Here is a 25,702-nt window from a genome sequence, read left to right as displayed (position 1 = left end):
ACACCGTGTCTCCCTGCAGTCATTCCCACACGAATTACAGATACGGGAATAAATTTGTCTTCTGAGAGCTGAACTGTAAACCGCTTTTCCCTCCGAATTATCCGCCCCTTCCCCGCCATTGTCCGAGAGGGAGAAACTCGTGAACACATTCCTCGAGGATGGCACGAAACATTCCTGCTGTTGTTTACAAATATTTAAACAATTTGTGGAGTATTTACTACATTATGATCAGATGGCAATCACTCTGCCTTTTAATTATACCTCTGTGAACATTAAGCCCGTTGGCCCCACCCGAGACCGATTCCACTGGGACGGTAGAACAAAGGTGTGTTGCCTAAACGGGTGTTAACCGCTGCTTCAGATGGGGGGAGACATTTTGTCCAGTGGCTCTTCAGTCGCAGGGATGTAGATGAACGGAGGAGGCCAAAACCTGGTTTTATTTCTCTCACATTTTATTCTTACTCTGCATGGCGAAAAGACCCTCCCAACGACAGGTCTCATTGTCACCCCCACCCTTTCTACAATTACAAACATTACCATAAAGATGCAGACGGCCGATTGGCTGTTTATGATGAAATGCAATGCCAAGGTCCCTGGCCGGCCATTTTGTTCGGGTAGCTCTCAAGCTAGGCTTGGTTTACGAGCAACTGCTATTGTCGGAAGTACAGCAAAAATACACGCAGAACAGAAAAATCTGATGATGAAAACTGCAGCAGCAGAAAAAAAAAACAAACTTGCTGAGACAGCTCGGGTAGTGACGAAGACCACAGCTGTGGTACCCGGCAATTGACAGACTGACAAACCTGCAGACAACATGGCTATGCAACACGAGGAACACAGTGAATAGATGAAGCTGTTTAGGAAACGGATGGAGATCGATGTTGAGGACGCAGGTGGTGTAGGATTCTGAGATGTTCTGTTTCTTCAGAAAGCTTCATCTACTTACCGCAGTTCCTTTTATTTCCCTTTTTGAAAACGACTGGTTATTCTTCATCCCATTGTTGCTTCTTGTATCTACCATCATGTTTGTTTTTTTGACGGTCTGGGATTTTGCAATTCAAAGAAATTGTTGCTAAACATGACCAATTCTTTCAATTCAGAAACTGGTAAGATCTTTACAAAGTAGACGGCAAGTCCTTCGATCGCCATGTTTTCTGTGTTCTTCTCACGAACAACGAGTACATGTCCCTTCAAACAACATGGAGAATTACTCGTAAGGTTCCTAAAGAAAACACAGGCATGAAATCTCTCTACAAACATCACAAATGAAAGCTGAGGCCGCGGACGACTATAAACCAAGTCCATGATTCGACGGCCAGGGGCAGTGCAAAGACCGATAATCGCCTATAAACAAAATTGTGGTGAACTTCTGAACTTCGTATTTGTTGTGCAGGGTAGATTACACTGATGCAAAGCCTAATGTCCCACATTCTGGTATTTTTTTACTAAATGTTTTACAGCACTTGCTTGCTCGTGTAGAATGCACCCTGCTTATCTCCCCTTAACAGTGCCCTCGTGTCAGCGTATTAAGCGAGATATTATAAAGTTCACGAGCCTGCGATAGTTGTAACTATGAATGCATGCTGAACTCTACAGCATTTTTCAGTGTCAGGTTTCATTAAATGCACGTTTATTACTTTAGGTTTAAAATGTTCCATGGCTACCATCGCCTCCACGCAGTGCTGATCCGTTGATACCGCGGTCAAACTCTTTGTCCCCTTAACCGCGAGGGTACAAGATTCCGATCTCGACTTCCGCACATGTATTTTTGTTTTTCGTAGGTCTTTGACAGAGGTAAGAATACACTCACGAACACGATTTATTGCCGTAAACTGTAGTTTTACGAAGAACGAGTACTTATCTGGACACATCAATATATTTGGACTAAAGAGGAGAATCTGTTGATTCTTAAAGGCCGAAGTTTTGTGTCCGGAGGAAAGACAGTGGTATCGCCCGTGCGAGGGAAGGTAGGAGTACACGCGGTGCTGACTATTTGTGTCCAGTCGTCTCAAATTACTACTGTACCTGGACAAAGGCGGGGTAGAGATCAGAGGCACCGCCGAGTGGCCTGGCCATAAAACGTCTTCCTTACCCGACCATTGTACTTGCCGCAGGGTCTGAGCGATGAGGCGAAACGGCTTCTATGTGAACCTACTGTCACAGGCTCTAATTCCTAGCAATGCAATGTCTTTCTGAGCTGAGTACTTGGTGTTGGCGGTTAGAAAGCTGAAGTGAAACGGTTTCCAACTGAACAGAAATGAACTGAAAGTATTAAATATTATTATCCCCTCTTATGAGAAAAGAAAGATGTAAGGAAAGACAGTATGTTCAGATAGAAGCCGTTTCGCCTCACTTTTCTTAGACCCTACATCAAGTACTAGTCGGCTGAGAAAGGCGTTTTATTGCTAAATATAGTTTGCAACTGAAACTCGTTTAATTTATTTACACAGTTTCAAACACCTTCGATCCCCCTTCATCTCATGATTTACGTAACATTCAGAATCCACTGAAAGTCACTGAGCTGAGGGCGCCAGGTCTTGCAGAGGTTCGCTTTTCTACCTTGTGCCAGTTTTTTTTTTATCCCAACTTTTATACTTTTAGCAACGTGCCACCTCTCGTTGATGTTTCTTACAACTCTAGTTCTCACTAACTTATTAATTGCCAGGTTACGGTCGAGAACTTCCTCTTGAATGATGGCATCTGAGGCATTCATACTTTCATACATCCTCTCGCACCCACCACGTGGTGCTCCTGGGTGCACATGTCATCCTCCGTTAGGACAACCAAAGATGATCAACACATGTCCACCCATTTTTGAAATCTTCACTTTGAGCCAAGAGGTGCACGAGACTGAATGTGTATGCACGTGACCTACAATGTTATTCACCTTGTCGTACTCACCAACAGACAAACATGGACCGTGGGGCCGCTGTTGTAGATGGTGGATGGACTCTGTGTTACAGGTGTGAATTGTTGCCTATTTGTAAAGGTACGAACATTGCACTCAAAACAGATATACTTTATGTCAGTCACCAGGGAAAAATATTGAATATTATCATCCCTTATGAGTGAAGAAAGATATAGAGAGATATAAACAGATAGACGAAAGCATTCAAAATAAAGTTTTAAAATGCGGTTGTCTTTGTGTTTGTGTCATTTCCGCTGTTCATCTCTTTCTCCCTTATTTTTATTTGATGGAGAATACATTCAATTGTCGGTCCTAACCCTGACAGTATGTTCAGTTGCAAACCGTTTCACTCCAGCTTTCTAACTGCCAACACCAGTACTCGGCTGAGAAACACGTTTTATGGCTCGGTTTATCGCTTGCGATCTCCACCCTGCCTCGGGGCCAGGGTAGCAATTAGGGAAGACTGACCGCTGGTACTGACCCCGTGTACTCCTACCTTCCCTCGCACGGGCGAAACCATTTGAAAACACGCCCATTTCGACTTCGGCCTTTAAATCCGAACAAGATAAATAAAACTCGATTGTTGTATCCTCAGCCAATTTTTCGCTATGTGCACATCCAGCACACGTTAGCAGCAGGCGAGGGTTTAAAGTCTTGAATTAAAAGTTTTTACGAAATATAAACGCTCCTTCATAAAACAAAAATCAATTTAAGGGGAGGGGAACAGGTAACCAAGGAAGCTGGCAGAGCTTTTACTGGCTTCCTGTTCAGGTATCCAAGGAAGTGCCTCAGCAGTGACGTACATCTGCCTCTTATCAGCTCCCCTCGGGTCCTGGCAAGCTGCTGCCACACAGAAGTCCTTTGTACAGGCCCCATAATGAAGCCCTGCGTGTGGAGCAGTGCACAGAGACAAGGTGGAGGAGTTCGGCTGTCAAGATAAACACACCACACGGTGCACCAACGATGGTCTCCCTGGAACACACTCACCACCCTGCTCCTCCTTCACAAAACAGGTTACAACAGTTTGAAGATGTTAAAAAAAACCTCCACACCGCAAAGATCTATGTAAACATTTAAATAACAGCACGAGGAAGATGCACACCAAGGAAGAATACACCCTGAAGCACTGTTTGTATCCTGGGTACGACCTGGCTACAGCAGACACACGAGCTCAGAGTGGGGTGGGTGTTGCAGGGGGAGGTGGGGAGGGACGGGTTGAAGCTGCCGATGGACTGCACGTGATGTTTGAATCACATTTTGCGCTGTCCTGGTGCAAAATATTTCGGGACCTGATTATTCTATCACGATGTCGGGGTCAAAGACGAGCGCGTGATGCTGGCGCGTGCAACGTCTGTTCTTTTGTTAGGACGAAAAACAGATGAGAAACTTGTACAGACATACTTGAAATCTGTGTGTGCGTGGTTTTTTTTTAAACTTTATTTTTGCGGGACTCGTTCTTCTTTAACGACATCCACACCCTCAAAATTATTTGTCAAGAAAAATACAATGCACGTTCTCTCTATCAGCCGACATGTTGTAGAGGTTTATCAGGTCACGTGCATGTCATCCAGGTCACGAGAAATGACCAGGGTCAGGCAGTGTGCAGCTGAATACCCAAGGTGAGGCTGTGAACAGCTGGGCTGGATGGAATACCAACTATGAGGCAGCGAGCAGCTGCATGTAATGCACACTGGTGCGTGCAGCACGATGTTGCAGTGACGCATGCATCCAGCACGTCACAGTGTCGGGAGGTCTGCTGCACGTGGCTCCCAACCGACACAACCTAAGTCAGTAGATGTGTAGCTAAGCTCTGGGGTCAGCTGCACGACACATTTGTAATACTAAACACTTCTAGGCCTTAGATTATTTTCATAATGAGTTTTATAGAAACACAGTGAACAATACACTTATAACTTCTCTTAGAAACAAGACAAGTCAAACTTCGTTTTTATCTGACAACCTTTTCGTATTCTCTAGTGCAACGCATCAAAATGTATAGGAACGATTAAGAAAAAATGTTTCAAAATTTGCTTCTTTAAACTAAAGGTTTACAAACATGTTATGCAACTAGCCCTCGGTCTCACAAGTAGCTTGATTATCCTCGTGGATCGCATGCTATCTCAGTTTTAAGAAATAAAAAATGCCCATCAGCTAGCTTCCTAATTGGCCAGGAAATTGAGCGAATATGACATCCTCCCTGGAAGACGGCCAAATAATAAGGAAAATCACGCGAGACTGAGAGACAGTGCGAGAAGTGGCGAGGCAGAGACAGGAGGCGAGACAGACTGGTTGCGGAGAGTGACGGAGGAAGCAAGACAGACAGAAGACCTTCACTAAACATCTTGCCTGACACCATGATGATATAATAATCCTCCTCACATGATGGCGTCCAGCAGTCAGTTGAGATTTCCCGACATTCGTAGCAACATTTGCAACACGAAGCTTCAATCAACTTCAAAAAAAAAAAAAAATTTTTTTTATCTGGCTGCAGAAGATTAAAATCTCTTCTCGCCACTACACGTGCAATATTACACACCTGGCAACACGCTGCGAAAAAGTAATATTGCCTTGGAAACATGTCAAAACGGAAATATGTGTTTATCTTTCCTTTTAATCACATTTCTGCTAATGTAAATCATCGTCTGCTTCTTTCCTAATGGGGGTTGGCGGGAGGGAAGGTAGATATGATGTAACAATTAGTTTCACAGGAAATGTAACTCGTGCAGGTATCTTTAGCTCTCCTTTTCCTTATCTCCACCCCGATACACTTGTCCTCCTCTAGCCCGTGATTTCATTTACTCCTCTTAAACGAAACCAGAGAATGAAAGTTTAGAGGAAAAAAAGATAGATGCAGGAGAATAGTTGGAAGAGAGGGAAACATAATTACAGAAAGATGAGAGAGAGAAGCGCGGGTAAAAAAGCATCAAGAATCTCTAAAGAGGTTCTTTCTGGAGAGAAAGAGAGGAAGAGGGAGGACAAGAAAGCAGTAGGGTGGACGGGGAAGAAGGAAGGTGGGTGAGTGAACTGCACTGGATGTCACGGTGCCACACGCGGTTCTCCTGTCAGAACCCAGCCACCCTTTGGCTCACTGCACCCCTCGCCCCCCCACTTAAGTGCACTCGCCACTGGTGAAGCTGGACTCACATCCGTGTACAGAGAGGTCAACAGGGGCAGTCTCGCTCTGACTGCTGCTTCTCACCTGCTGACCTGTCAGTTAAATCATTGCTGTATGTTTCTCACGTCTGAATAAATTATATTAACTTCTCTCGTTGCTTACCCCTTCTACGTAAAATATGGAATACACCAGAGAATCAGTCAGGTAGCCACATCGCTAGGTGAGCTGCACGACACCTGACCCTCTGCCGAGACACAGGGCGAAAGACTTGAGGGTCGCCAACAGAGCAAGTCTGTGACTTAGTCACGTGCTGACCAGACTTACGGGTGCCGAGCTGTGAGGAGGACACGAGAGCTTGTCACGGACTAGTCCGTGCCTCCAGTGTTTCTTCACCTGAGTATAGTAGAAAGAGGTGGAGGGGAGCAGGGTGGAGTAGCCCGCCCTGTGTGTCGCCCCTCTGCCATGTAATTGTCAACAGTGTAAGAGAGGACGGATGGAAGGTTGAGAGCGTGATTGTCCTGTTATAGTTGGAAATCGTGGGTCTCTGGACGTGTATTTGTGGACCTCGTGAGCGAGGCAGGAAGTGCTCACCCCGAGTGGGTGTGACAGGAGTATATATATATAGACGAGAGTTGAAAGCCTAAGGGGGCGATCTTTGGATTAACACAGACGGTGTGTAAACGTGAAGAAGCTGTTTTTGGAAGTTGCTAGCGGGAGCAAGGTGTGTCGTGAGACAAGAAACGAGTGGGACCAGAGAGTCTCGCTGCAGTCTCCAAGAAGCTCTGCGATTGTCTGCGGAGAAGCGAACTCTACTGCTGTGTGCGGGAAGTGAGGCGCCGGGCTCGAGACGGCTAGAGGTTGGACAGCCGGAGTCGGTGCGACGACGACGACGACGACGACACCTGCAACTGGAATGATGGTGGCCCGAGTAGAGGAACCCCCCCACCATCCCAAACAGCTAGAGAAGGCCTGTCTTCAGCAACTCTACAGGAGGAGCGAGGACTCAGCAGAGACCTGACTACACTGAAGCAGGTGCCGAAGGACTGAGGCACCATCGTCACCCACGGGAGGGACCGTGAGTCATTCATACTCCTTTGAAGAATGATCAGGGTAAGGCCCATGTTTGAGTTTAAGAAGACAGAGACACTGTGAGAAGCGAACTGGTAGAGCGGGTGTAAGTAGCGGTGCATGTGCACCCTTACTCCTTGATTTGTGTTGCGAATATTTGTGCACGTGGACCTTTCGTGCGATTTGAAAGGTGCTTTAAGACGTATCTTCACCAGTGCCTTGTTATTGACAGATTGTCGTAGCTATCAGTGGATTTAAGTTAACAATTGTGGAAATTGCTGTTCTCCTGTGTATGCTTGTTTATGTTTTTATGTGTATTAGTAAAAGAAACGTTCCAACCTGGAAGTGATCTCGTGTTTTTCGTAAAAGAATGCGCAAGTCCGACGTCAGGTCGTGACAGAGCTACCCGGGTGTAGAGACAGCAGCATCCTGCGAAGACAGGAGACCGCTACCCTGGGGACAGCTGCGTGCTTCTAGCATGAGCGAATTCTTCGGTTGTGGTAAAGTGAACGAGAGAGAACTAGTATTACAAGAACAGAAGTGTAGAAACACAACAGAGAATAAATAATCCGAGTTAACAGACTGAAACTGCCCCGAGGCTTGACTATTCACAAACAAGTTTCTAAGATTGTATCCAGTGTTGGGATATTTTTGTGACTATGTATGTGGCAAGATGCCACAGTGACTGTAAGAATTTAAAGATAAAGTTTGTTTGCTTAATTTGAATGTGTTTGTACTGTGCCGGGTGAAGTCCTGACAAAACCATTATGTTTTTGTGAAAGAGGACGCATGTCAGACCGTGTGGCTGTGACACCCACTCATATTTCCTCAGACGCCCTCCACTCTACCTGCAATACCTTGCCAACAAACAACGGGTAGATTTTCCATCCGGAATGGTACCCGTTTACATGGCAGGGTTTACCATCCATCATCCTACCTGTGATCGCAAAAACACAAATATTTAGTTTGACACCACCCCGCACCTCGCCTCCACCCATGGAAGCTCAGTCACAGACCTCTGACATTTTGCTTTGCCCACGCGTGTCGCTCTGTCAGGTTAATGCCGGATGCTGACTGGTGTTTGCTCGTAGATAACCGCCCTCCCTGTCTCTCGTTATCGGCATGCAGGGTGAGACACGAGCACTGCGGGTCACAATCGCCAGCTTTCAGACCTCTCAACTGCCTATGACCGTTAAAATCATAGTGCTCCGCCCTTTGAAAAAATACTGACTGCGTTTCTAAAGGGTGTCTCGAGCATCGCGGGAAACTGATATCAATTGATGACACATACGCACATTGCAAAAAAAAACAAAAAACAAAACAAACAAAAAAACACAGTTGGTAATATATCGTAGAGGCGTACCTTCTAAATCCTTTGTTTTTACACCAACAACGTGACAATCAGACGTCCTGGGTTCAGATCTCGTCTCGGTCAAGATATTCTTTCTATACATGTGGCATCTTTTATAGGATCGGCTGTTCTGCTGTAGTACAACCTTTGCTGCTGATTCAGCGTAAAGCATCCATTTCATCTTCCCTTGCCTTTTAGTAAGGTGAGTGCAGCAGCATATAAAAGCTTGTTTGACCTCGTTGCTCGTGACCTACTATATCTGATGTTCACAGCAAGACTTCGGAGTTTGTGACATCTGCAGGACATATATTTTCTCCCTTCTTAGGTAAGATGAGTTTTCTCACAAACACGAAGTTTTGAGCGAAAGCCGCTTAGAACATCAGCATCCATCATTCAACCTTTTCTTTCGAAGGTTCACCGAGAGACATCTTTCCAGAAAACAAGCAGTCAGGAATATTTTAAAGGAAGAAAATTCAATCAACTTTATTCCCATAGGCAATCAGTTGCAACAATTTCCTGAGTGAAGTAATCTTTTGAATCCTGTATTCATCGCGTCAATCAATGTGAGGTCAGACAACCCGGCAAGTCCCATAACTTCCCGTCAACACCTTGTATCAACACCACTCGTCCTGCTCTCAAGTTTCGTACAGACGAGGCTGTAATAATTTTTATTGTGATGTAAATATCTATCTCACCGATCCTCGTGCCACACTAAAGGTGCGGACACACGAGAAGCCAAAAGCGGCTTCGCAAGCTTGGCTTTCGAAGCAGCGCTTTTCCGAGCCCGCTTGCGGGCTGCTTGAGACGCTGTTTCGGTCTTAAATTGTTTGTGCCTATATTTAGGCCGTCTCGAGTCCATAGCTCGCTATGGGAATTAGATTAATTCGATCGAACTGTCTGTCCTCGCTGAGGCTCGCCAGAGGCCCTGTTGCTTTCACAAGCCATGTGGAAAACGCGTGGAAAAGTAGAACAGGTTCTAAAGCGCGAAGCGCGCAAGCTAAAGCCAAGCAGGCTTACGAAGCACTTTAGTGGTGGTCGCTGGAAAAGCTCGCTTCTCGTGTGCCCGCCGCTTAACCAGACAGCGAGGACCGGGTAAACAATCACAGCACGCCTTACCTGGCTCACAACTGGGGATTCCCTGGTGTGCGCAGGTATCGTGTGACTTGCAATACATATAAAAGCTAGTCCTGTGACCTTAATTATGGTCGTCAGCGAGATAGGGGTTATCGCGAGGGCAGATTTTTCGTGTCCATATCTCTCTGTTTTTCCCAACCATCGGGTGCCTCTCCGAAACTGAATGAAAATGGGTTGGTGGGTCGATACGATGTTCTGCTTGACAATTTCACGCCAGTCGGCCCAGACTTGATTATAGACATGCCTCTCACTCATTCACACACACACATACCCCCGCTCTCTCTATTTCTCTCTCTCTCACACACACCCCGACCGGGTCATAAACTCAGAATGTCAACAATATGTCATCAACAAAATCCTGGTAGAGCAAAGTATCGGGGACTAGCGATGAGGGTGACATACTTGTTTACTGATAAACAGTGTGTGTGTACAATCACTTTATCTCCTCGTGCCAGCGGTCGCACGAGCGGGTAGCATGACAAGCATGCACGCTCGCACAATAGACTGGCGACGAGGAGAGAATAGGACTGGGAGTACGGACAGTAGGCAGCAACAACCTGACAATACGACATCAGCATCTCACCCTCCTCCCTCAGCAGCCAGGCGGTCGACACGGGCACTGCCTACCGAAGCCGTGACCTCGGCGGGTGACTCATTACAAGGCCCTCCACTAATCTATACACGCACGCCGAGCTACCTGATCCTGGGCTTGGTGACAATGCGCAGGCTGCTCCATTTGTCATCTCGCTCCTCAGTCGTCGTCAACTCGGAGATGATGGTGGGAAACGACGGAAATGATTATTAGGTGCTCGTGGATAAAGGGAACCGAGAGTGGGAGGGGGAGGGATGCGATGGAATGTATTCCAAACACACCTTACCCCCGGGTTACAGAAATATTGACGACAGAAAAAGATGGTTAACTGAGATAAGGTCGTGTTTTGTGACATATGTTTGAGTCTGTCGCTTTTGTGTGTGAGAGAGAGAAAGAGTGAGAGAAAACTGCACGTGACCTCTAGCTCAGAGTACATTCTGACCCTGTAAAAACATTATCTACATATTTTCTCAAGATGTTGTAAACAAGGAATGTTTAGAAGTGTGTAGACCCGTTACCCAACTCTACGCATACATACTAAGCAGACCAGCTACCACTTGGCTAAACGAGGGAGGATCAAAGATGCGGCTCAGGTTGATACAAACAATTTCTCCCATTTTTTCGTCCTCTGCGGGTCGTCCTTTCAGATAATAAACAATAACGAGTCTTTAACTGCCGCTGACATCAGGCACGACCAGCCTGCACGTTCTCTGTCGGAAACACGGATAATGACAAGTGCTAACTGATGTCACGATGTCAAAACAAGCTATCACACACTCACACACAACACACACACACACGCACAAACACACTCACACACAGACTAACGCATAGAAAATGTCGGTGAGCACACGAGCACGAATGACACTTCCTGCACCCGATGTTCTGGAGCCACCGGAACCCTGGGTGAGTGCCAGAGCCATTGTGACACTAATTCAACGGAGACGGCGGCTCCATTTCCAATTCGTCAGCGGGCTAAAGATGGAGGAATCTGGAAGGACACGCACGCCCCCGTCCACCCCAAGCCAGCGGCTGCTGCTCCTCCTAACCGCCACACACACGAGATAAGAGGCAGGGAGACACCATGAGAAAAACCGAGCATCGGAAGTTGACCCGGACACAGACTAGGTTCATTGCCAGCAGGCTCATGAAATCACAGACCTCGACAAGAAAGACAGACGAGGGGAATGCAGCAAACGGGGGCCGCATGATGCGTGCAACTGCTTGCTTACCTTCGACCAACGCCTGGCGCCTCGGCACAGCTCCCCCAACCTTCCTCCATGTTGTGAGGCCTGGCCTTCGCGAGCGACGCCTAGAGAGCTCGAGCGCTGGAAGAGGGCACAGCACAAACAGATGACGTGCTACCCAATAAGCACAGAGTTGCTATGCCAACCGAGAAATTTTATGCTAATATGCGTGAGCTCGGCAGTTTCCGCGGGCAGTGGCGCTCGCTAAGCTCTCGTGTCGTCGCCGGCTCTTGCCTCGCGCCCTCGGTCCCCACTATCCTTGCGTGTGTGTGTGTGTGCGTGCACGCGCGCTGCATAGCAGCTCAATAAAGCCGAGGCGGCTACAGCTGCCTTACATTCCATTTTTCAAACAAAAACTTGCCCTCAATGTGCCACGGGCGCCTTTTGTGAGGAGATTGTCTTCGCCTCCGCGCGTTTTCTAAGTTGTCCCGCGTGCGTATCAATACCTCGCGTGTGTGTGTGCCTTATCTTCAATCGCACATCGGCGAGAAAGTAATGGCTCGAGGGCCTGATGGGTTTAGGGACAGTTGCAGGTGACGGATGACTGTCAAACGAGTTAAAAAAAAAAAAAAAATCCACACTTGTTCTTTCGACTTGCAGCAACCACGTGTTGCGGAAGGGTTCCTCCCCTTATCATCCACCCCTCTACCACAAAAAAAAAAGTGCGCTGTAAATTTGGCGCTGAGGATGTCGATAACCTTCTGTGCTCGCGCTCTATAAAGAGCGAGATATGGCACCTTGGGTTTCTAGTTAATCTGTCAACATGAGGGAGCCCTATCTCCCCCAAAAAAACTCCCCTCCCCCCAACTCTCCGTGTTGTGGCTCGGCAACCGAGCCAGTGATTGGTTAGTGATGGGCAGGTATTCGCTTGATGGCCTCCAGGTAAAGTGTAGCTTCTTCTGACCCTCAGAAAGAACTCGTAGATGTTGCTAAAAGTTCTGCATAGAAATTCCATGAAGTGATGGACAACGGTCTTCACCTGTCCATATCTCCTCTCAGTATATCAATGACGATGAAACGGCCAAAGAGTTTTGACTGCCAGTTAGTGTTGTTTTGAAATTGACTAAGGTCACTACATGGAGGTGGGTCGACCCTGTCCCAACTGACATCACCTGGCCTGCGGCACGTGTTATAAAAGAAATGAAACATTTACCAGGAGATCCATGTTGGAACTGAAGGAGAATTTAATACAATATGGGGAATCAGTCATCTGGTAAAAGATGTCCAGTACATTACCGCAATGTGTGACTAAAAAGCCACAAATAGTTAAAAAAAAAATTAATTAACATAATTTGACGAGGCTCGAGACCGAGTACCACGTCCAGAGACTTAGAAGAGGAAATCCACGGACGTGATTGAACCCTGCAGACATCGTGCCAAGTGTGCCCTGAGATAATCGTCCCATTCACTCCCTTCCCCTCTCGTTACCCCTTCGTCTCTACCCTCCCTCCTCCCGCTTGTACCCGCGTGGAGGCTCGAGATGCACGAGTATCGACCTCCTGGTGTCCAGGAACGCGCGCGCTGAGGACGTTGACCTCGAGCGGTCAGAAAAACCGATCGATGCGATTGGTTGTCAAGGCTAAAGATTCTCCGCGCTTCCTCTTTGGCATTCACCTCTGACCTTCTGACCATAGAACTACGACTACTAGCGGGCTCTGGTCTACAAGACTTTGCATGAAGTGGAATGTTGTGTGAATCATACCCGGGGTAAATATTAGAACAGGAGGAATAATAAAGTTAGCGTTCGACCACTTGGAGTGGTGTCCCTTCGCTCTCTGAACTCTACTGCTCACGCAGTTGTAGGCATGGAGAGTCTGGAGGCTGAAAAGAAAGATCGGCCAGCCTGGTATTCCGCTGCACGTTCCAGTGTGAGGCCAGCCCTCGCTGAGAGCTCTCGTGACGAGGAGTCGCTGATGTTCTCATGGCCGCCTCATGTCCATGGAAGTATATACCTGGAGTGCTGGCTGTTTGCCGAGACTAATAGCCTCTCGCGAGCTTGTAGGCTGTCAGGTCTCGGCGAACTTTAATATCCGGAGCAGCAATACATTATGTTTTAGTCGATAATGACCTGGAACAACTTTTTTTTGTTTTACTTAATAGCTTTTAATTTTTTTGGAAAAAGTCCTGGACCTTTACTGCCAACGACAGACCATAAAACTTGAGGTCCACTAACATTGCCTTCGTCCCTGAGTGGTTCTTGTTCTCACTTAAACGTCACACATTCACACACATGACCTACAACAATGGATGTCCATTGGACAAACACATAACCCATTTCTTTCAACCAATCATCAATTAACCAGCACCAACAGAAAGGATTACCACACCCGTTAGACCAGTGACCAGCTCTAGCCACACCTCACAGTTGACGGGGAGGGGAGGGGGAATTATTTCTTTCACAGGTGAAAAATGTCCTCGGTTGTTTTCTCTCCAGTTGTCAGACGAAACCGTTGTCCCTCTGTCTCAGACATCGTTCGCACCTCCGCTGGCGGCCGTGGTGGCACCCGTGCGCCGACCCCATCAGGCGCAGCTGCTCCCATTGGCTGTTTTCTGGTAAATTAAAGTTGTCTGCCTTACTTAATGCTTTTTACTACGCTGTGAACAAGGGTCTCTGGGTGTGATCACGTGGTCAAGTTTTAGTCTAGACTTCACCTGTGTTAAATTTACTTCATGACCCGTCTTCACTAGACAGCAGGAGAACAATGGTCCCTACATCTGATATTTCATAAATCTGACATTTTCTGAAACTCATCTTTTATTGGTTGTCCACCAAGCTGACGTCACTTCCTATAGCTTGGCCGCGGCAATTTTTATTTAATTTCTGTAATTTTATTTTTCTATATGCAGTGTTGGTTAGAGGCATTAACTGTTGCTACTAAGAGGGTCTTTAATGCCGAACACGCTTTTTGCACTTGGCATGGTCTTTAACAAAATATTTCTTATGTTGATGACCTTTTCTTTGTCGCTGTTTACTTCATACTGTTGACAAGAGATCTGGAAGTTCACAAAGCATCCGATCTCAACTTCTCATTCTGATAAAGGTCAGCACCAGAGAGGGGAGGTGATTCGAGGACAAGGCACGCAGACGATAGTGCGAATCAATCATGTTGGCTGGTGATGAGGTCTGAAAATTTGGGCAAGAGGATGAACGCGTGCCAAGGGTATGGAGGAACCTCAGGTACACGTGGATAGGTATATTGAGAGGTTGTGACGACATGCCAAAAAAAAAAAAATAAAAAAAAAATAAAAAAAAGTGAGCCTCGGATTAGCCAATCAGGGTTTGTGGAAACAGTGTGGTGCCGCGCGGCAAGACGGTACACATTGCCGCGCGGCAAGACGGTAACACCACCGCCGACATCTGGCGAACAATGGCGTCCATTCTACCTGTAGCACCTTCCGCATCCTTACATTCTCCTGATTCCGCTCGGACACCCCTGGTAGAAGATGCAGCTTGGAAAACTCGTCAACAATCCGCTAGAAAAAAAGTTGCCGCGAAGACCTGACTTGTTGGCAGAAGAGGATGAGCTAACAGACGGTGAGCAGGCGGTGTTACCATCGGTTTACAGTCTTCGTAGAAAGGTGAAAGGTCAAAAGAAATAATACGGTCAGAAACACCTGCGCAAATATGTACAGGTATGTATGGATGCGAAGCAGGCATGCAGGTGGCTCTATTCTATGGCTCAGCCAAATTTTTTTTTAGGTCACTGTATTTAATATTTGTTTCTCGGACCCCAGGGCAAAGAAAGGTCGCAACAGTCCATCGAACATAACAGATATCGCCTAACCTCGGTCTGGCTTTACATTACAAGCTGCATCCTTCAACAGTGAGTTGAGTGAGGATAATATAGAATGCTTTTTCCTCATCCTGGTTGCACACTCAGCATGGGTGTGGACAGGACATGCGTCATGTTTCCTAAGTTACAAAGCTGTTCCGTACCCTGCGCATATTGCTTTACCATTGGAACCATATTTATAAACAAAAGGTCCTCCATGACCTTTTTCTAGTTGTTAGGGGGTAAGGTGTTAGAAACCTTACTTTTCTGAGGGCCATTTTCACGTGAGGGCGGTGCCCATCTTCCCTTCCCTTCCCCAACCCTCTGGGGTCAGGTACCCATTCCCGCCAGCTGGGTGGACTGGGGGAGGGGAGCTGCGCTACATGGGTATCGAACCGGTGTGCTTCTCAGTTCGGACACCAGCGTTCAAACCACTCGGCTATCCTTTCTCCCCATACTGACTAATCGGTGGCAAACATGTCCCGAGGCAAAGAAACATTAAATATCCACAGGGTCTAAGCATCGCTCTGTAATTACGAAAGCAAGACGCTTCACCTTGAGTTACCTATCTTTCCCTGGGGAAATGATTCAACCCCGCCCTGAGTTGGCACATTAGCGTCAGCACCGGCTTGAAACCCGATAGTCAATTTCCTGACAAGGATGGAAGTTTTACAGTTTGTGACCTCCCTCTGATTAATGTTGACGTTTGCAGCGAAATGTCACCCTCCACCCCACACCCACCCCTGCTCTTACTCCTAGAGAAGGCCAACACGAGAAGTAAACATGTGAATCACATATAATCAGACTCTACAAACTGCGAAGACCTGTCAATGGTTACAGAAACGGTCGCTGCGAGATGACCAGAGGGAGGGTATGTTTACAGTACGATGAACTTTAACCTGATGGTCCTGGCTTGAAAACTATTATCTGACTGTAAGACTAATAGAAAATCGTAAACACCCTCCCTTCATCTACAAACCCTAAGGAACTTGCAAACAAACAACACGATTTAGTCGACACTTTTTTTTTTTTTGCGAGACAAACGGGAAAAGCCGCGAACATGGGCAGCAACTCCGTGACAACTATAGGGAAGAACGTTGACGGAGTAGCTCCCCTTTACGTTGCGGTGTGTCAACACAAATTCCCCCTCCCCCTGATCGTGCAAGCACAAACATAACTCAGTTTTGGGTAGGCTGAGGTCACACTTGGCTTGTGGCCATTGGACCGCGACTGTTAACGATATTAAAACTGAATTCCATCAACGGGTGCACACAGCAACGAGCTCAAACCTGCTCGGCTTCTTTATCTGAAGTGGCGACCTGGATATCTCGTGGATACCTGGCGTAGTTATTATCTCTTGCTGTTTCTGGAACTCAGCTGTGGAATTCATTTCATTGCAAGCATAAGCCGTCAATCTCTGCTTTCAAATCTTTGCTAAAGATGAACTTATTTTGTCTTTATCTTCGTGTAATCTCGTCTGTTAGTTGAATGTTCCTTGTGTGGCTCTGTGCGTGTGTATGAGAGAGAGAGAGCGAGGGAGAGAGAGAGAGAGAGAGCGCGAGGGGGAGGGTGAGAGAAGGGGAGAGAGTGATAGAGAGGCAGCGAGGCAGTAACTAACCTCCGAAAACTATTTTTCAACCCAACATGTCCGTTATAAAACCAGTTGTCACGCAATTCTTACATTTTGTTTTTCTTAATGAGAACACACATTCAGGTTATGTATCACGGGGTGAGTGAACAGTAATTGTAGTTTATGTAAAAGTAGTTGCAATATTGACATACGCTAAACTTTTCAGACATTAAGCTTGTATAAAGGTTCACTTCCATCACCTTTTTTTTAAAAAAAAATGACTGCAGTGTGACATTATGTAATTATCTAAGTGTACGAAGATATACAAAGGCGGAGATAAGAATAGCAGCAGAACTCAAGTCCGATTCAATGCGGTCAGTATAGACACTCCTTAACGACCATGGTCTCAAAGTATCAGAATGGTGGGTCGAACTAGACTGGCAGGAACTGAAGACACTCGAACATGTCTCCAGCTTTAAAAAGCTGTTTGACCTTGTCCGTTTATATTTTTTAAGAGGAGGTGGAGGGAGTGTTTCCTCCCAGCTGACACTGTGCCAGATTTCCCCGAGTTTTCCTGTTAACTTGTTATTATGAGCCTCCTGCGTTTAAATCCTCTTTTCATTTGCATTCTCGTCGGAAAGGTAATTGGCGGGGCGGAGAAACGGCCTGACATTATCCTCCGCAGCAGAGTCAAGAGATTGACCCGGGGAGATAAAAGGTCAGCCTTGCAGGCCTGAGACTTGAAGAGCGCGGCAGTTACATCAGCGGATGTAGAAGCGATTCGGTATTTTGCAGAAAGATGGAGGCATACATGCACCGAAGGAAGATCAAATGATTTTAAAATGATTGATGGGAGAGGAGGAGGCGGCAGAGGAGAATGATAAGGAGAAGAAAGAGGAAACTGACGATACCAAACCGTAATTGTTGTGGGCAGGGGAGGAAAGTTCTGGATAAAGTAGGAGTTATCTCAATACATCGCGAATTGTCTGCTGGCGAGGGGCGACTAGCGGTCGCAGGGCCGCGCCAAGGAGGAAGACATCTTGGGGAGTGAGTAGAGTTCGCTGCCAACCAAGCGGAAGGGGAATGAGTGTAGTGAGGCCAGGCACGACTCTTGGCTGCACGCGCTCTCCACGGGCACGGGGCGATGTTTCCACAGGTGCCACTTGTTTAGGATGCGTGCACCCTGTCGTGCGAGCCAGCAGCCAGTCCGCCCATCCATCTCCCTGCTCTTGAGCTGTACAGGACAGTTCGCTTACTGGCACCTCGCCTCTTGTCATTTCCGACTGTTTCACTTTCACAAACAACTGACTCATCACACTGAACGGTCATCTATTGAAATCTTTATTCACATCACTGCAGTTGTTTCTTGCTGTTTTCGTTCTTGGCACACTCCCTCTGTGAGTCTGAGAGCATCTTACTTCCACCCATTAACTCTTAAAAGCTGTCTCTTGTCCAGAAGTCAGTTATGATTCGAAGGTGCGGTTTTGTGGTTACAATTACGATAAAACAAATAAAAACGAACTTTTTTTTTGGCGATACAATTGGCTATATTGGCTGTAAAAACACTATCAGAAATGTTGTGATTAAAAAGTTATTAAATAGGATGCACGAGAACGACTTGCTCAAAACTTTGTACTCTCTGTGTCTACAGGTATGAATGAGCTCTCGTGCGAAGATCTCACAGCGGGCTTGGAATTAAATTTTCAAAATTTCGTTAGTGCACGATTTTAAGTGTATTTTACTTAAATGTGTGCATTTCATGTTATCAAGAGTGTATTTATATTGTATGTTTTGGTGTCAGATTCGCTCCGAGCACACTCGCTATTTCGAGGGCTGTACCTGCTCGCACGCCGGGCTGTAAACCCTTTCCCCACCGACAGAAGAGGGCGCTTCAGTCAAGTGGCAGCTTCCTCGACATCAAACGAGACACAGTGGAGTGTGCACCACCTGTGATTAGTCACGAGCACGGAAAAAGAGTCTGGAAACTTTTCATAAGCAGCACCACTTGGGGGCACGTGCAACGAGAACTGACGAGAACCGCGTCGCCAGTGGCTCGGACAGTTACACTCGGTTGTTTGTGGTGATACATGCACCACCAGGATTGTGTGGTGGACTTCAGAGGGCTGTAGCTACAGATAGCAGGCATTTTGCTCTCAGATATGGTTAGACTCGCCATTTCGTAATTGCTTTGGGCCTTTTGTGGGAGGTTCCACAGTCACAAACAGTAACCTTTGATTTCTCCCGGTGAACCTTACTCCAGCGGTGCTTTTATCACCTAACTGAACTTTCAGATCACGAAGTACAGTAAAGATATTCTGAAAACATTCCACGATGAAGGTACATATAATTGTTATTATAGAGAAGCTGCCAGACCTTCAGATGATCTTATCCTGTTTAATCACGAGTAACCGCTCTCACTGGCTACCCGGCCAACACAACCAACCTTTGTGCCACCCACACAGACCAGACCGGAATTTTCACCCATTTTCTCCAAGCATGCACAGTATCCGTTCCTTCACGCCTTTCAACGCCTGCAGGTCGTTGCTGTGGCAACTGAGTTAAGAAAGGAAAAAGGTAAGGGATAACTTTGACAGCTTTTCAAACAACGGGAAAAGCTACTGAAGACACAGTAAAACACTTCGCCGGTCTTACAGAGCAGAACCCGGCTGTCAGAATGGTTCACTGAAGAGCAGACAACTATTTGGTAAACTGTCATTTGAAACAAAGACAGAATAGCTAAAGAAACTAGAACAGAGCAATGGTAGACATGACCGTTTAATCACAAGATATCATACCGGTCAGTTACAGGAGTGGATTTCTACAATCACTGAGACAATCGCAGAACCACACTGATCCCAAGTTGTATAGGCCATGGCTATAGCTAGCTGTTCTTTCAAAATGAATCTGGATGAAAAGGAAATCATGCTGGAAGACCTCAAAAGGGGACCAGGCTGACGGATCCCAAAAGGAGCCGCTGCCATTAGTAGAACTCGGGCACGCGGCGCATTTGTCTGTTACGAACAAAACCTCCCTACTGTAAACCAAATAATGTAGCATCCTCGACTACCCCTCGTGGTTACAACAATAAGCACCAAGCTCTAAAAGATGCAGGTGGCAAAGCGATCTCAAGAAAGAGTTCTGCGGACAATGGTTTTTTCCCCGAAAGTAAGGTGGTCACGCGTTTTACAAAATTTTACTTCTTTGTGAGGAAACAAGTGGAACTTACAAAGGAATTTTGAAATTTATTTTCCTTAATTCCTATAAAAGACATTTTAATCCTATGATCTTTCAAGCTGTTAATAGGCAATGAACTAGCAAATGTACCAATGCAAAAAAAAAAAAATCCCCCAAAACAAACAAAAGCAACAACAACGACAAAAAGAAAAAGTTTTAAAAAGCAGGAAAAATGGATGAACGCCAAGAGACCTGAATTATACGAGACCATGTCCTGTGTACATGTCTAAGCCTATTTTCATTGTGTTGCTTTTGAAAGATTATTTTGCGATCACAGTGTCTCCAAAATTTCCGTCCAAGTAAGCTTGGCAGAAATTGTGGGTGGAACTGAAACTTAGTGATAAAATGTGCAGCAACATTTAGTTATATTGCGAACAACTTATCTCGGAGGTCACGGAGAGGACCTAATCGCAAAGACTAATTGTGAGACAAAGACAAAACAATTAGGAAAAAACCTAGGCAAAATAAACAATAAAGTAAGCAAGCTAATAACTTGCACTGGGGTGGACATTTTGTTGTTTTTCTAATGACTGGGTAGAGCTCAGGTCAAGGTACTACTTCCCAGCTTTCCCACTGGCTGGTCTTCAGTGTATCTATGCGCTATCATGACCTTTGTGATGATGACCTCTTTATGTGAATGGTGATGCTTGTAGGACGGAAAAGAATTCACTTGGAGTTTGAAAGTATTTTACACCGAGCTTTACCAAGTTATTAGACAATTTGTTTTTACCTTACTAGTCCTAAAAAGCTTGAAATGTGTGTCGGTGGACTGGAGTCAACAGTTTCGAACTTATTTCTTGATTCGTTTCTGTGGTACAAACTTTTAGAAGGAAGAAATGTCATCTGCACGTACAACACGCCTCCATCACGTGGTAATGGAGGACACAGACTCCCGAGACAACATCAAGTGCTACGGCGCCATGTTTGTAACAAACACAAGGATACGAGAAAACATGTACGGGGACTGGGTGTGACACACCAAAGGGACGTAGCAGCTACTGTGTTAAGTAGAGGATCACGTGACAACAGCATCACGAGGGGCCACCAATCGGGTGCGGCCCTCTTACCTGGGGGATCGTTTCAGTGGCCAGCCCGTGACGTGATCTGTGACGAAGATGGCGTTGTTGGGTACGTCCAGGGGTGACCCCAGGCCTTGACCCTGGGGGTCGTGCAAAACAAGCACGCGATTGCAGGAGTCCCGATAGGGGGACAAGGAGTCGGGGGAACCCGTGCTACTGCTGTGAAGGCTGGACATAGAGAGCAAAAACATCAGAGAGGTCATCAGAGAGGTCATCAGCGTCCACAGTCTGCAAGACAGTTGGCGGGACACAAGAGGCAAGCAACCAGTCTTTCTCTATGGGCATGCGCACTGAAAGCCCGTGGGACGGGGTGGGAGCATGCAGGGACAGTCTCACACATTGCACGCGCACTCACTCGCTGACTCAGATGTATAACACACTCTCTCTCTCTCACTTGAACTCCTCCGCTCCCTCCAACCTCACGCGCTCGAGCATCACCGCACCACAGCAAACATTAGTACAGCATGTGACAACCATGTTATCTACATACTCTCTACATTAGTCAAGACAAAACACAAGAAGGCAGCCAGCACATTCCACAATACCTAAAACAAATTTTAGTAATGAACTTGGAGCAACAAGGGGACGTTAGTGGTTAGGGGAGATAACACCACTCTGTAGCATGCAAAAGAACAATGTAGCAAACTGCTAATATTCAGTTGTTAAGGTTTTCTGCGGATCGCCATGCGGCAAGTTTCAACTGGAGTCCGGAACTCCTCCTCACGATCGCAAAAAACACTCCCGAAAGGGCAGGAGTTATCTCCTTCTGTGAACAGGAGTTAGGACGCCTCCAGTGCTCGTAACAAGTAGGTACGACAAAAAGGGTGAGGTCCACCATTTTGTACAGGTAAACACCTGTAATTTGTCTATATACGTATGATCCCTCTGGGCCAATGTTTCGGCGTTTACCCATATGATTGTAGATAATTAATTGAAAAGTAAAGATCAAACTGAGAAATGAACAAGCATGTCTGACTACAGGGTGCAAATAGGTTGCGCGCGCAGTGAGATAGAGTGAAAGAGAGATAAAGAGAGAAAGAGAAAGCGGGAGAAATACAAACAACAAATATTATTTATGACGGTTACAGAATAAACAAAATTTATGTTTTTTCACATCTAGCCATCAATTAAAAAAAGTGACGAAAGCACTATACTACTACGAATCAGACACTACAATAAAATAACAGGGAAACAAGATTACATGTACAAACATGAAGTTCATTTTGATTAATTTTGTTAATTTTTAGTAATCAAGATATATATATATCGGTTTTTTTTTTATATGGGTTTAGTGATAGGAGAGATTTATTTTTATTTATTTTTACATACGACAGGCCGCTGGAGGCGATCAAAGGTTTTGATAAAAACATTTTACAAGTCTTATATAACGGGTATAAACTGGATTCCACTTATTGCAGGTGTGAAGGACAGGTGTTCTTTATAACGCTACATATTTCAGGCTCGTCTCAAATTAAAGGATTCTTGGCTCCAGAGCACTGAGCATGAGGGACCCTACTATTATTTTGGAAGATAATAGTGTAAAAGTCTAGGGGACATTTTGACCGTTACTATTTTATAGACTAGCAAACTTTAGTGAATTTAAATCTGTTTATTAATTCCAGAAGAGCGAGAGGGGGGAAGAGAGAGAAAGAGATCGGAGAAGTCGATCAAGGGAAGAATAAACACGCCCTGCTTGTAAATATAATTAGTAAACAATGCCTCTGTTGTCTTGACACACAAAACCATCTTTGTTCCGTCGTGAGGCTTGGCGTCTACCTCGTGCTGCAGTTCCGTTTGTTTGCACGCGCTCACAGAAGTCGTGGGAGGTGACGTATTGCCCGAGGTGAGCGGTGACGTAGCCAAAGCAGAGTAACGTTCGCCACGTGGTCACATGACGTTCCTAAGCCATCCACGTGATTGTGGTGAGGGTCAAAGGTGTATCCAGGCTGCGAAGGCACTCACATCGTCAACAAGCGTTGTTACCTAGCAACCGGAAGTTACACAACGCGTTACGTTCTGATTTTGACTCACACTTGCAAGAGTTCACGTGGTGCGTTATTAACCAATGGCCTGAGGACAGGTTTCCTCTCTGAGATGCACGCTTGGCAAAGCTGGCGCGGCGCTGCAGGCTGTTTACATCTGAGGTACAAAGGTCGACAACCTCTGAAAGTTTGTAGCTGGATACCTTTCTCCATTGCAATGTTCGGAGTGTGAGGGTGCACAGGGTGGGTGGGTAGGTAAAAGGGTATTCAACTCTTAGAATGCAGAGAAGGCGCTACTCTTGGCGAGCGCTTGAACATCCTTTATAGAGATAACGTTCTCAAGTTGATGATATAAAGGATCCCTCTTCAAATACCTTTAGGGCGAGGCGGAGAGTGTGGAAGGTTCTGAAGAAAAGCAACGGGAAACTTGAGGACAAGATGGACAGATAAAAATTATTACAAGAAAAACAGGTTGCCAGACTTTCAGGTTGAGGTCAGCAACATAACTGGCAATAAGAAAATGAAAGAAAAGAGAAAATGAAAGAACAAATCCCAAAGGAAGCTGATTTAAGCTAATCTGGGAAACATGAGGACAATAGATTATTCTTTTTGTTCTTTGTTTCTAAATAGGTGTATAGCCTGAAGGCAAAGCTTGTGGCAAGGTATGAACTATAACTAACAGGCTTTAGTACTGCGATGACATAAAAGACTTGACTTGCGCACACCCCGGGTACAGAAATCGATGGTCTTTCTATGTTTCAAATTCTACTTTTTTTGGTACAATTTGCATTTCCACGTATGTCTAAACTATTTCAAGCATACTGCATTTCTTTACACTTTGTAATTATTCTGTTCCTCCCCCAGCCTCCCACGCACCAGACACAGTCCTTCCATAATTGGGTCGGTCCTCTCAAGTTTCCTCGTGTGAAGGAGAAAGGTATTAAAACTTCGCATGGCTGTGTAATGAGTCGTGTTTGCTTTACCTAGCAAGTGTAGGTGAGTCACCTTTAGAGTGCTCACTCGAATTTCGGTATCGCCTGCAAACCCAGGTATGAATCATTCTCACCTGAGAAAACCGGTTCTTAACAACAAAGCCTCCTCGCCTGCCACGGTCAAGTCAGTGAAAAGCAGTCGCGGCTGTAGAGGATGTGGACCAGGTGTTTATACGACTCACCTGTGTATGCAAATCAAGAGAGAGAGAAGGGGGAAGAGTGTTGTAACAGTGTAGAAGTTTCTAAAAGTTTCCACGAACTTTTCGTGTATATGATTGTAGCCGACACACAGCTCTGTTCACCAGCAGCACACCGGCACTGCTGTGTAATTAAGCACAACATGAACTAGAAATATTTCTCACCTGAGCCGTGCTAATGAACCCAGGCTTCAGGATATACAGCAACATTAAATGAGAAAAGCGTTTAACACAAGGGAACAAGTAATGGATGCTTCAAAAGGTCGGAGCTCCATGGTTTCATCAAGTCGAAGGGGAGGGAATCCTAAAACAGAAGGTAGCATACAGGGGAGGTAATCAAACTAACATTCAGTGATAAGTGTTTCAGCCCACCAAGCGATCCCTGACTTTTCAGACAAGATAGAATCAATGAACCACAAACAACTCGGAGAAGATATAACCACAAACATTTTTTTAACGATTTGTTGTGTTTGGAGACTAGATAACTGACCAGTGATCAACAACGGTGCAGGAGAGCAATGTGTAGATAAAATAAAGAGCAGAGGACATGGCAGTAGACGAGACTTCATTTCCCTACAGACACAGAAATATATGAGAAAAGCATGCAACAAGCTGCAAGTGATGTTTACCCGCTAAGGACAATTTCTTGAACCACAAGGAACATCAGCAAGGTAAACAAATATGTCAGAGGTTTCCTGATCATATCAACAGATGCTTTAATTTGTTTAAAGGAGTGAAAGACGGAGGTCTATATGTCTACGTCTCATTTTCTGCTCTCCCTTCATCTTTTCCCAATTAACTCGGGATTACCAACACCTCAAGAGAAACAATTATAAATGTTGATGGTCTTAACAAGAAATTTTCGATTAATTTACCATCGTGTGAACCTTGAGCTCCCCCATACCCGCCCCTAAGATGTTATCGTCAGTCAGGTCCTTAACCCTCCCCACGCCCTACTTTATGAGGGTTTGATTAACATTAATGAGGCTGGTGGCTTGTGAAGAAAGGTCTGATTAACAACTTTATCACTAACGGGTTGTGAAGAAAGTTCGAGCTGCAAACCCTGCTTCACATCTACCTCACCTTTGGTTATTTCTTTAGAAGAGTTAAGTTTGTAGTCATGAAACAACGTGTACTTAACATACAGAAGACATTTAAATATACAGACAACAAACCGTTGTACAGTTTACTTGGTAAATGACTTGGTAAGCAAAAATGCAGCTCATGTTGACTGGGAGTTAAAGATCATGTGACTTACGATACCCTTGCTTCATCTTGCACACAAAACCATGAAAAACAGTTTATTTATCAGGAATATCATCATCATCGGAATAAGCAAGAGCATGCATTATTTTTCAGAATAATTACTTTTTGTTTTTATAGAATGTCATTAACGCCAGACACCACTAAAGTCTCTCTTGTAGCTCATAAATACAGCATGAAAAAAGAAAGAAAAAGAA

The 25,702-nt window shown here is 45.6% G+C and overlaps 1 protein-coding gene across 3 annotated transcripts in view; it reads right to left on the bottom strand.

Annotated features, from left to right (window-relative positions):
* Nucleotides 1–25,702, bottom strand: part of LOC112573113 — a 95,629-nt gene that overhangs the window by 14,704 nt on the left and 55,223 nt on the right. For 2 of the 3 annotated variants that reach the window (XM_025253160.1, XM_025253158.1), the window contains one exon: nt 21,060–21,239. The exons of the other annotated variant lie outside the window; for it this stretch is intronic. In XM_025253160.1, the coding sequence (XP_025108945.1) occupies nt 21,060–21,239 (180 nt within the window). The remainder of the gene's footprint in view (nt 1–21,059; nt 21,240–25,702) is intronic. 3 annotated transcript variants of the gene reach the window in all.

Source organism: Pomacea canaliculata, linkage group LG10, assembly GCF_003073045.1.
Source record: "Pomacea canaliculata isolate SZHN2017 linkage group LG10, ASM307304v1, whole genome shotgun sequence".
Taxonomy (NCBI): Eukaryota; Metazoa; Mollusca; class Gastropoda; order Architaenioglossa; family Ampullariidae; genus Pomacea; species Pomacea canaliculata.
This window is presented reverse-complemented; position numbering and strand designations above follow the sequence as displayed.